Consider the following 12,598-nt stretch of genomic DNA (forward strand, 5'->3'; position numbering starts at 1 on the left):
TTCGAGGCTCAGACTCGCTGTCCCAGTTTAAAACTAGATTAAAGACGCATCTCTTTAGTCAAGCATTCACATAATGCTTACCCTTTATACTACTGTTGAATCAGATCGAAGGCATTACTATTATGAACATCAGCTATGCTAATTATCTCCCATCTGCTCTTCTGCTGTTATCTCGGGACGCTAGTCCCGAGGTAAATAGCGTTCGTCAGCTCCAGTTTGTATCCAGCCTCTCACGGAGAGTTCAGATCCCCCAACACCTGCGATGAGATGAGTAAACGCCTGTGAAGAGACGACTTGATGCCTGTGAAGAGATGACCCAACGCCGGCAATATGTTATGCCCTAAATTACTACATGATTAACTAACTGTATTTTTCTATGTACATTTCTGAAATGCACTTTCTGTAAAGCTGCTTTGAAACAATATGTATTGTGAAAAGCGCTATACAAACAAATTTGAATTGAATTGAATTTAATTGGCTGCTTTCTAATTATTATCAATATTGAAAACAGTTGTTTAATATTTTTGTGGAAACTGACACATTTTACTTTTTTGTCTACTTACTGTCCTATCATAATAAAGGCAAAAACATCACAAATCAATCATGGCCTAATGGTTAGAGAGTTAGACTTATACCATGAAGTTTGTAGGTTTGATTCTTGATACCAGCAGGAAAATGTCAATACCAACGACTTGAGCCCTTGAGCAGGGGCATAGCCAGAACTTTTTTTCCAGGGGTGGCCAGGTAAGACCCAGTGATTTTATTGGGGTGGCAAAAAAAATCGTGCTTAAAATCTAGAGAAAATAACTTAACATACATCTAACTGTGATCGCGTATGGCCTGCGTAGAATACCTTAAAACGGATGTGGAATGGAACACACATAAAATGGATTTCATGCATCTCAACAAACACTGGTCAAACACTGGGTCATCGTTCCTATGTAATGATTGCATTTTTGCCTGGCATTAATTCTCTTTCGCTAGAGCTCCTTGAGTAGCCTATAACCAATCAAACGGCTTGTAGTTACCAGCAAACATCGCAAAAAAAAGTTATTAAAATGCAACCGTCTTCATTTATATTTTCGTTCAAAGTACAAATGCAAATGGCTGTGTATTTCTGTGGCTGTGTTTGTATGATGTGCATTTCTTTGTGCCATCACAGGGTTTGTGGGTAATGTAGGCTACAGTGTGAGTGAGCGTGTGTAACCACATATAATATCTGTTGGCTAAACCTTAAGTTTTTTTTTATTCCACTGCGCTACTTTTCCATTCTTTTTCTACGTAAACATGCGCTTGAACATTTTTGACCGTAGCGTTCACGTCTCGCTCTGCTGTGTTTTTGTTTATGATCGTAAAACTGCTTTGCCAAGCATGCATTTGCAGCATTGCCATGTCCACTTATTATAGGCATCTTTGGGCTTGTTATTTTTTCCATATTAATAGGTGAAGTGACAACTTAGTTCAGCTGGAGTTTGTACATGGCCTTTGTGCCAGTGTCATAGTTCTTTGAACTGAGAAAGTCTGCTGTTAAAGGAGTGAAAATGCTTTTGCAACAGGGGTGGCCGGAGGGGTAGCCAAGCTTCAATAATGTATGTGCACTAACTTGGATGCAAAACACAAACCGTGTCCATATAAGGGTCTTCCGCACACCCTTTTAGAAGCACATATATTTAAGATCTATATCTTTGTTGAAAAAGTTCATTTTAAAATGACACATTTTATTTTCATTTTATAAGGCCACCAAGAGCGCGTACGAGTGGTTTCAATTGTTCCTAAGTTTTTTCGTAAATTTAGAATAAATTTTAGAATGAAAGATATTGATGAATCATTATTCATTCGTAAAAATGTTCGTACACAGATTTCACACACAAATTTGTGCGCATGTATGCTTAGAGAATGAGACTTATTCAATTAATATTGATCAAAAAAGTCAAACTAGTTCTGAGAAAATGAAATATGAAAATAATGCAATAGCTTTAGACGTCTAGACATTTAAAAGTGTGGTTTAAGTGTCCAATGTTTTTGGGGCAACTGTATTAAATGCCGTTGAGAATTTGATTGAATTGACAAATGTAAACAGTAAAAACACAGACAGGTGTGTGCGTTTGGAGTCCAAACAGTAAGAGACTCAGAAAGCTGAATAACAACAAAGACTAAGCCGTGTGTGAGCAGAGCGTTGAGGTTAGTAGCGGCTCTATTAAATGTTGATGCGTTGGGAATCGCTCTATGCTCCCAAAGGGCCGCTGAGAGTAAGTGCTGATATGAAGCGTAACAGATTAGGTTGTCCGGGTCGGACTCACGGCCTGCCAACATTCCTGAGTAAAGCTGCTGCTTTAACACACTGCTGACACTGAGATTATGGTGAGGGGCTGCTGGAGTTCGACACACACTCAGCACACTAAGCGATTGTTTTCTGAGCCCATTCACACCCACATACACAGACTGTTATTCTCCCGCACTGACCAGACCTGGTGCTTTCCTTTTGGGATCAACTACCTAAAAGCAGCAAAGCATGATTCAGTAGGGTTTTACAACAAAGAGCGGAGTCACATGCCAAAACACTACATCACTGTTTTCGTATGTCACGCTGTACTGAATAAACACACTCTCCTAGAATATTCCCCCTCTCGTAATATTCAACAATATTATTGATCTGACTGTACTGACGCTGTTGTATGAAAACTGAGCCGGTCGATGATAATTCTTTTTTCAGAACTGTTTTATAGATAAACTAATTTAATAATTGATGATCTTTACAACCGAACTAAGTTAACACTGAACTGACTTCAGCTAAACAACAGCTGAAATGCATCATTTTCCTGTTATGACTGTAAAGCTGCTTTGAAACAATCTGTATTGTATGAAGCACGATATAAATAAAGGTGACTTGACTTGACTCTCATGTGGCGTTGGGAAGTCTGATTCATTTGGTTCAGATGATTTGTTTTATTGAATGAATTTATTGCAATGAACAGATTAAAAAATTGATTTCCTTAATAAATCATTCATTAGTTTTCAAGATAAGGCCATGTGTCCACCAAAGTATTTTAACCATCTGAAAATGGCAGGTGCTCTTCTGAAATCACCTGAAAGCATTTCAGTGTTGCAGCGTAATCTTCTGAAATCATTGTTAAAGGTAGGGTAGGCAATTTTCGTAAGCATGAGATCCCGCCCTCCTTTCAGAGCTTCTCCAAAGCCACGCCTCCTTCAATACACATGAACCTTAAAAGGTCCATAGTGTAATTTTTCTGAGGATCTAAGACAGAAATGCAATATAAGATCCATAACTATGTTTTTAGTGGTGTATAAAGACCTTGCATAATGAACAGTTATATTTTTTACCTTAGAATGAGACATTTATATCTCCATAACTGCGGGCACCCCCTTCTATGGAGGTCGACATATTGTGTCGTCATGTTTCTACCGTAGCCGACAGCGAACACACAGCGCTACAGAGCGCGTTTCATCACTACCTTGAAAAATACGTTTTCAGTGGTGTATAAAGACCTTACTTAATGAAACGTTATATTTGTATTACCTTAGAATGACCAGTTTCTATCTACATACACCGCGGATCCCCTTACATTGAAATGCGCCGACATGTTTCTACAGTAGCCCTAAACGGACAAACGCATTTCGTTACTATGTGCTCTTCGTGCAAGGAAGCAAATAAAACACTGACTCTAGGGATGCTCATAATCGTTTAACCGTTAACCGAAAGTAAAAATTGACCTATTAATATCATCAGTTAAACGGTTTAAAACTTTTTTTTTAAGCTTCTTTTTTTTTTTAGTTTGCTGCATGGTTAAAAAAAAATACTATAGGCTATAGCCTATATTTATTAACTTACGGGGCACGTCGACACGCGCAACCACACGCGCGCCTTCAGACATTTTTTTTCCGAGCAAGCAAAATGAAGCGAGCAAAAAATAAGTACTGTGTGGGACCATTTCAACAGAAAGGGCAACGAAGTTACCTGTAAAATATGCTGCAGGGTATTAAATTACAGCAGTAGTACATGTACGATCGATGCAGTATCATTTGCGAAGCAAACATCCAAAAGCATCAAATGATGAAGGCATGAAAGCAAATGAAAGGCGCTTCCCGAGCTGGCCACTCTAGCAAAGCCGTTATCTGTGTATTCCCGGTACATCTGTCCCATCGGAGAGGGTGTTTTCAGCCGCGGGTCTAACTGTCAACAGGCTGTGCTCCAGACTAACCCCACATCACGTTGACATGTCGCTTTTTTAAAATAAAAATTAGACAAGGTATGGATTGAGGTAGGCCTGCTATTTTTATTTAACGAAAAATCTTAGTCTAACGGAACGTAAAATTGCCGGTTTTTGAAAGCTTCGTTCAAACGGATTCAGTGTTTCCTTTTTGTCATCCTAATTTGTTAATCCTTTAAGTTAAAACATATATATTTAGTGTAGGCTATCTATTTTATGTTTTTTTATTTGTATTATTTTATTCTGTTTTTCTCTGTTGTCACTGTCAGAAATGCTGCAGGTGCGTGAAAATTTGATTGAATCCAGGTTCTGTTGTTGATCTGTTCTGTATGCTGCTGTTTGCACTTTGCACGTTAAAATAAACCCTTTGATAAATAAAACAAATCGTTTGTATTTTTAAGGGGTCACAGATACGCGTCAATTTTATTTTTATTTAATGCCAATTCAATATTATAATCTTAACAGTTAGTAATCGATTAATAAGCAGCGGTTGTCGGTCGGGAAAATTAACCGAAATGAGCATCCCTAACTGACACAATGATGAACAAGTAACAATAATATTTGCAATAACATAGTTTTACTGAATGATTGAGTAAACATAATTTCTTATTTTATCCTTGTAAAGAAACCTCATTGCTGAACTGGCTACTCTCTGCTGTCTCAGACCATGACATATTTTCCTGTCGGCCACCGTAACTTTTGTTGGTTGCAGTTCGTAACCTCACCACTAGATGCCGCTAAAAATCACACACTGCACCTTTAAGTCTGCTTTTTAAAACAATGAGAAGCAATGTAGGAGAATAGTATGCGAAAACATTGGGAAACTGTATATTTGTGCAGTTCCGATTTTAAGCTTGTGACATAAACGCAAACAACATCCCGATCATTTAGCGTTCCATTTAGCATTTTATTGAGCATTAGCATTAGCATTTTATTTAGCGTTCAAGTAAACATTACGTTCAGATTCATCAATCGGAATGAATTAATTTAGATTGAAACAAAAGGAGTCCGTGTTAACGTAGCTATTGTTCCTGACTTTTTTTCAGCAAGAATGCACTAAATTGATCAAAACTGACAGTAAAGACTTTTATAATGTTACAAAATATTTCTATTTCAAGTAATGCTGTTCTCTTGAACTTTCGATTCATCAAAAATCCTGAAAAATTTGATCATGTTTTACACTAAAATATGAAGCAGCACAACTATTTTAAAAATGGATCAAATAAGAAATGTTCTGTGAGGATCATGTGACACTGAAGACTGGAGAAATTATGCTGAAAATGCAGCTTTGCATCACAGGGATAAATTACATTTTAAAATATATTAAAACAGAAAACATTATTGTAAAATATTTTTACAGTTTTAAATAACTATGTTTTTTACTGTCTTTTTGTCTTGAGCACTACTTTAAAAAAAAGAAAGAAAAGAATTTTTTTTGAACACTAATGTAAATGACTATCGAAAAATAACCCCATAGATAAAACATGGAAATCCTGTTGATAAATTACAATGTTATAAAAATAAGCGTGCATTGTGAGACCTGACCTGGTAAACAGCAGAGGCCGAGCACATCTCTCCCCCGTGCGTGAAGGCTACTGTGGCTCATCATCCTCTCCTGGAGCAAACACAGAGAAAACAAAGAACTTGGGTGGTGATGGCGCAGTGGATAAGACACATTCCTTTGGTGTGAGAGACCCGGGTTCGAATCCACTGTGAGACACCAATGTGTCCCTGAGCAAGACACTTAACCCCTAGTTGCTCCAGAGGCGTGCGACCTCTGAAATATAGCAATTGTAAGTCGCTTTGGATAAAAGCGTCAGCTAAAATGAAAAAAAAAACTGGCTACAAAACTGGTGAATTAACTGCATGGTTCATTTTACACAATATTCATCTCAAAATGCATTCAAATCATCTGGTTCATGAAGTTCAAGTTCATGTTTATGCTAAAAATGTCTTCTGCCTTTGCCTTCTGATAGTGTGCAAAAGGAAATGGGGTCTAAAATTGATATGCACTGGTCAGAATGGTGGTTTGTTTTTAACAAAATGCAAGAAAGCACTTTGTGGCTCTATATTTAAATTCTTTAAATAGTCTTTCAGGTTTCCTTTACTACAGTGCAACTGAACTACAAAAGTAGCTTCATTTACAAGAGGCTAAAACTGCACATGCTTATGTTATCGTCCCATTTTAAAACAAAGCGTCTTTTATTTGCCATCCAGTACTGAGTAGAACAGAAGTATAACAGGGGTGACAAACTTCCAGAGGTCTGAACCCACAGCTCCCAACACAACGCAATGGAGAGTTTGAACCAGAAGCATCTGACTACACATGCACATAATAACTGCAGTTATTCAAATGTTCAGAGTTAAATTAAATTGCCTGCATTATGCTTATTTGAGTCAAAACAAGTCTTCAGCAATTCCATCCCATTTCTCTTTACATTACCTACAAAACAAATTTGCATAATGCCAGCCTATGCTTGTCATTGGCTGCTGTGAACGTCTACTTTGACCCGCACTCAAACACTAGCTGAGGCCTGGAAGAGTTTGGTTCGTGTTGTCGACATGTTGAGAAGACATGTAGACGTATAGACAGCTTTTCTACACTGCGAATCCACTTTAAATGCACTTCTAAAGGAGGACTTGGGCTCAAATTTATATAGTAAAACCGACACCATTGTTACTGTTTGTTTCACTGCATATCAGGGGCTGAGGAAGACTCCAGAGATGAAATTCAGATATGGTATTGGACATTTTGTTTCTGACACGAGCTGTAGACCAATCACAACAGACTGAGCCATCTGACCAATCACAGCAGAGTAGCTCTCGGAAAGGAGGGGTTTAGAGAGACAGAACCTTTAAACAAACTTTTTCAGACACTTAAAAAAAAAATGAGGCGATGCTGCAATGTATATTATGAGAACATTAAAGTGTTTTTTGATCTTGGATACATGTAAATCTATTGTAGGAGACTTAAATTAGTAGAATATTTTCATTAACACATCCTGGGTGGAGCACTGTTTTCTATTTCTCTATGAAGAGTTTTTTTCTCAAATGAACAGAAAATATTTTAAATAAATAAAAACAGTAAAATAAAATTAGTTTCTGAGAATCAAAGCAAAATAAGAAAAACAGAAAAGAAATTGAAATAAAATAAAATAAAATCTATCCGACATTACAGTGGGTTCAATTAGCAAATAGGCCTAACATTTTTTAAAAAGAAAAATATGACCAATAAAAAAAATCAATAAATAAAAAATACAGTTCAACCATCAAGAAGTTTTTCCAAGACAACTTTGTATACGATAATATTTCATTTTGTTTTTGAGAAATACTGTTTATGTATAGAATCATTTTTTACTGGCTCATAAGTTTCAGTTCAGTTTTTATAAATTTAGTTGTGTTTTTTTTTAACATCTGGAGTGGAGTTTTTGTTTTCGAATGTTTAGGGTGTTCACACTTTGCATGTTTGGTTTGATTAAAACAAACCTTGGTCGATTGCTCAGTTAATGCGGTTCATTTGAATAAGTGTGAACGCTGCCATCTGAACCCTGTGCACAAACAAGCGGACCGAGATGCTGAAAAGATGAGTCTCGTCCGCTTCCAATCCAAACCAAACTCTGGTGCGGTTCGACTGAAATATGAAAGCAACACGGACCAAAAACGTGTAAACAAACCAAAAACGGGACATGATGTCACAAGATGTGACCCTAAAAAGGACAGAATGCTCAAGCATATCTGTTTTTTCTCGTCACAGTCGCAATGTTTCCCATCACTGTTCGGTACAGGCATCAGAACCGCATCTCCTCGCAGCAGATCTGTTTGTGTGTGAGGGAGGGATTCCTGACGCTTTTTTCACTCCTTTACACATTTTATAAGTTCTTCACGAGTTCTCAGCTGGTCAAAATACCATCATATGTCGGCTATGCACATACAATGAGTGCATTTAGCTCGGTAAACAGCATTGTTTTGGATGTTTGGTAAGTTCTGTCGCAGAATATACGTAATAAAAAGCAGACCAATCATGTTGTGAACATATCCCTATGCTTTAGTTTCAGTGTTAAATGCCAATGTGAGCACCAAGCGAACCGAACTACAAGTGTGAACACCCTTAAAGGGATAGTTCACCCAAAAATGAAAATTCTGTCAGTATTTACTCACCCTCATGTTGTTCCAACCTCGTAAGACCTTCGTTCATCTTCGGAACACGAATTCAGATATTTTTGATGAAATCTGAGAGCTGGATGACTCCTCCATACGAGTCCATAGGCCTCTTCAGGGATTGAACTTGCCGGCCTCGAAAAGTTATTAAAGACATCGTTCAAATAGTCCAAGGGACTACAGTGACTCAATCTTAAGTTTATCAAGCGACGAGAATACTTTTCGTGTGCAAAAAAACCCAAAAATAACGACTTTTTTTTCAACTATTAATTTCCTTTTCTGTGGGCCTCGAGTCAGGTCTGTTGTTGTACGTCACACGCATCACCCACATGACCAGCGTCGGCCAATAGTGAGCCTACGTGTGACGTTGCTCTACACTATTACACTAGTTTAACTGACTAGAGGCCCACAGAGAAGGAAATGAATAGTTGAAATAAAGTCGTTATTTATGTTTGTTTTTGTGCAAAAAAGTATTCTCGTCTAGGGCTGTCGCGGTGAAGGATTTCCCTTGCGGTAATTTTGAGTGGCTCAATAGCGCGATATGCGGTTTTACCGCCATTTATTTATTTATATTTATTTGTTGCTATATAAGTACGTGTTATGATGTGGTCAGCATACACAAAATCAATGTAACCAATGTAACCGAAACTAAACAGCGTCTCTGCGCATTGAACTCAGCGTGCAGTTGTTATGCCAACGGACTGTCTTTGAGTGAGTCATTAAACCGTTCATTCAACAAAAACGTTCAAAAAAGCTTATTCCTTAAATGATAGATGTAATGAAACAAGGTGTTAATTATTTTTTAACTTTGAGCTCCACTTGTCAAGGCTCAGCTGGCCAGCAATGCTAAACTTTTGGGCAAAGCTGAAGCAATGCTTCACTTAATAGAGACCAATGGCATTGATTCAATGCGTGACTCGCTGCTTTCCCCCCACGGCTTCCTCACGCTGTGTAATGCTGACCAGTGCTGACGCCATTCATGGTAAATACCCTTACACGTTAAAAGGATGATAGCCTACGACAAATATTTCGCTTTCCTTGGAAACGGCAACCTTTTCACGAATATACATGACTTGACTTCAAAGAGAGACGCAGGTAATCGCACGCGCTCAGTGGATCACATTCACAGTCTGTTTAGGCTTAAGTCCAAATCCACGAATCCTCTGTACAAATCACCATGATAAACAGTCTTGTTATCATTATTAACTTATTTAACATTCAATACACATGGTACGAACTACGAAGGGTGGTCTTGTGGAAAAAGAAAACGCGGTTCGCGGTTGCTGCGGTTACTTGCATTCCTCTGCGGTTGGCCTGTCAGTAGCGCGGTACTGCGATATTGCGGTTATCGCGACACCCCTATTCTCGTCGCTTGATAAACTTAAGATTGAGTCACTGTAGTCACTTGGACAATTTTAACGATGTCTTTAATGACTTTTCGAGGCCAGAAAGTTTCAATCCCTGAAGAAGCCTCTGGACTAGTATGGAGGAGTGATCCAGCTCTCAGATTTCATCAAAAATATGTCAATTCCTGTTCGAAGGTGAACGAAGGTCTTATGGGGTTGGAACAACATTAGGGTGAGTAAATACTGACAGAATTTTCATTTTTGGGTGAAAAATCCCTTTAAAGTCTGGCGTTCCACCCAAGACCTGAAGATATACAACAACAGTGTCTCTAAACAGAGGTTACATTTTAAATTTCAACTAAGATAAGAACAAAGGCTAGAGCTAGTATGTTTGTTGTTTGCTTTCAGGCACAAAAGTTTTTATCTCCCTGTGATCAGCAACAATGTGTTCAAAACACACACACACACACTTGCATCTGTATTTATGGGGATTTATTTTCTTCCAAACTTACTCCAATAATCTAAATTCATTCCTAAAGGAATATATTTCCAGACAGGAGTCGTCATGCATTCAAATCCCAGTGAACTGGACAGCCTAACATCTCAGAGGAAGTAAACATGCAATTAGTGCAGGACAGATAAATGGGGAAGAAAGAAAAAACCCTCAGTAGCACATTTCTGCTGAGGGTTCAGTTCTTCGAGTCACGTGGTCGCCACCGCTATCGTGTAATCTCTTTCATTGCCTTTTTCTTCTCCATTGAACACATCCCTCCCTCCTCTCAGCTTTTGAGGGACGAGGCAGCCAAGACTCATTGCAGTTTCCATTGCTCATGGCTTCTGTGGCCAGAGAACGCAGCTGAGGGAACATACAGGCCTCTTCTCCCCTGAATCAGACAGAAACAGGACGGCCAGTGGGAATGTGTGGATGCACTATATACCACCATATAAACCTTACACTGTTAAGTTCATTAGTCATCGCCCAGAGCCACAATAAGCCTTTGTGCAGGGCATCAATCTCGAGCTAAATGAGGCAATAGAGGCCCGGTGGGACGCTTTAACCCAACGCTTTAAAGAGCTGAGCTATTGTTCAGCGCTCATTATTTTCATGCACTGCATGCGTGCATCTCTCATTCTCTCTACAGCAAAGAAATGTCAACAAATGGGAACAATGCATCTATTTCCATAAAAAGTTTGAAGTACTTTCACTTTGTTCCTTCCAAAACTTGCATACCTAAAATTAAAAATCATTTCTGTCTAGTCACGATGCCGCCTTTGTATTTCACAACTAAAACCAGCCTAAATACTAATACCATAAAAAATAATTTCCTGAATAAATAAATGAATAAACATAACTGAAATAATATTAACTATAAATTATAAATGTCTTTACTATTACTTCTGCTGAAAGTACTAAATTATTTTTATATTTATAAAAACTCTTACTGGCCCAAAAATTATGACTCGTTCTGTAAAGCAAAACATTGATAATAATTCAACATTGATAATAATAAATGTTTCTTGAGCACCAAATCACCATATTAGAATGATTTCTGAAGGATCATGTGACACTGAAGACTGGAGTAATGATGCAGAAAATTCTGCTTTGCATTACAGGAATAAATTACATTTTAAAATATATTCAAATGGAAAACGGTTATTTTAAATTGCAATAAAATTGCACAATATTATTGTCAGTACTGTATTTATAATCGAATAAATGCAGTCTTGTTGCGCATGAAAGACTTCTTTCAAAAACCCTAATCGTTCCAAACATTTGATCTGTAGTGTACAGATCAAGGGGGGGGGGGGGGGGGGGGGATCCCACAAAAATGATCAGAGCCATAAAGACCTAGGCCAGCAGAACACCCTAGCAACCAAACTTACTAAAACCCCACTCTAAACACATTTGCAACACCCACAATACTCTAGTAATTTAGAATGGGCCAACGTCATTCACTAAAAATATTTTGCAAACATAATCTAGTTTTAAGTAGATTTATATGCACAACCTGCCACTATTCCAGCTATTTTTGTCTTACAGTGTCCTCATGCTCTTTATGGAGCTTATTAAGATGGTAAAAGAAACCCATAAGGAAAGGCAGTGCAGGAACTGCTCCAAGTTCAGTTAGAGGGTGTGTCAAAGTCTTGTTTATGTTATGCAACATATTTTTATATAATTTTAAGTATTTTTTTTTTTTTAAAACAAACCTTCAGCAAATCCCTTATATAAACAACCATTCAGCTCGCACCAAAACCAGATGACGGCATTCACTTCAATAACATAAACTGAATTAATTACATACACCACATGGCGTGTTCCACTCAAACCAAACCAAACAAAGCAACAATGAATGAGATATTTCTGATCTAGGAAGTCGCCCTACACTAGTAGGCTATATTTGCATTTCGACCTATGGGGGAACCAGCGAGCCATATTTATAGTTTTATTTTTTAAACCATCGACATACCAAACAGAAACGATCCCAAGACTCCCGTTTGAAGAACTCGAAAACTCCACCCTGAAACAGTGTCAGCTCATGGATTTTAAAATAGAGGAGGCACATTAATTGTAGCGGTCTGGGGATCCTCTCCAGAGGATTTTTGAAAATGGCTTTTTTCTTTTTGCAAGAAAATATAAATATAATTTCACTCACCTAGCCTATCAAAATAAATGTCTGTGTTATTGGGCATTTGGTGAAGTTGATTTGTCCGTTCAGTTAGCCTATATGTCCAACTGCAACTTCTGTGTGGAGTCTTCCCTCATGTTTAATATGCAGCTGCTGCTTGAATGATATCTTAGTAAATTTGTTGCCAATCGAATATTCAATATCTGTACTCTCTCTTCATAATTAAGGTAGTTGGCAT

At 37.9% G+C, this 12,598-nt stretch overlaps 1 protein-coding gene across 2 annotated transcripts in view; it reads right to left on the reverse strand.

Annotated features, from left to right (window-relative positions):
- Positions 1–12,598, reverse strand: part of mtmr11 (myotubularin related protein 11) — a 35,672-nt gene that overhangs the window by 20,390 nt on the left and 2,684 nt on the right. For both annotated transcript variants that reach the window (XM_077214634.1, XM_077214635.1), the window contains one exon: positions 5,775–5,844. In XM_077214634.1, coding sequence (XP_077070749.1) covers positions 5,775–5,844 — 70 coding nt within the window. The remainder of the gene's footprint in view (positions 1–5,774; positions 5,845–12,598) is intronic.

The sequence above is a fragment of the Siphateles boraxobius genome, unplaced genomic scaffold, assembly GCF_051911475.1.
Source record: "Siphateles boraxobius isolate OS27281-9 unplaced genomic scaffold, OSU_SipBor_1 68, whole genome shotgun sequence".
NCBI classification, from domain to species: Eukaryota; Metazoa; Chordata; class Actinopteri; order Cypriniformes; family Leuciscidae; genus Siphateles; species Siphateles boraxobius.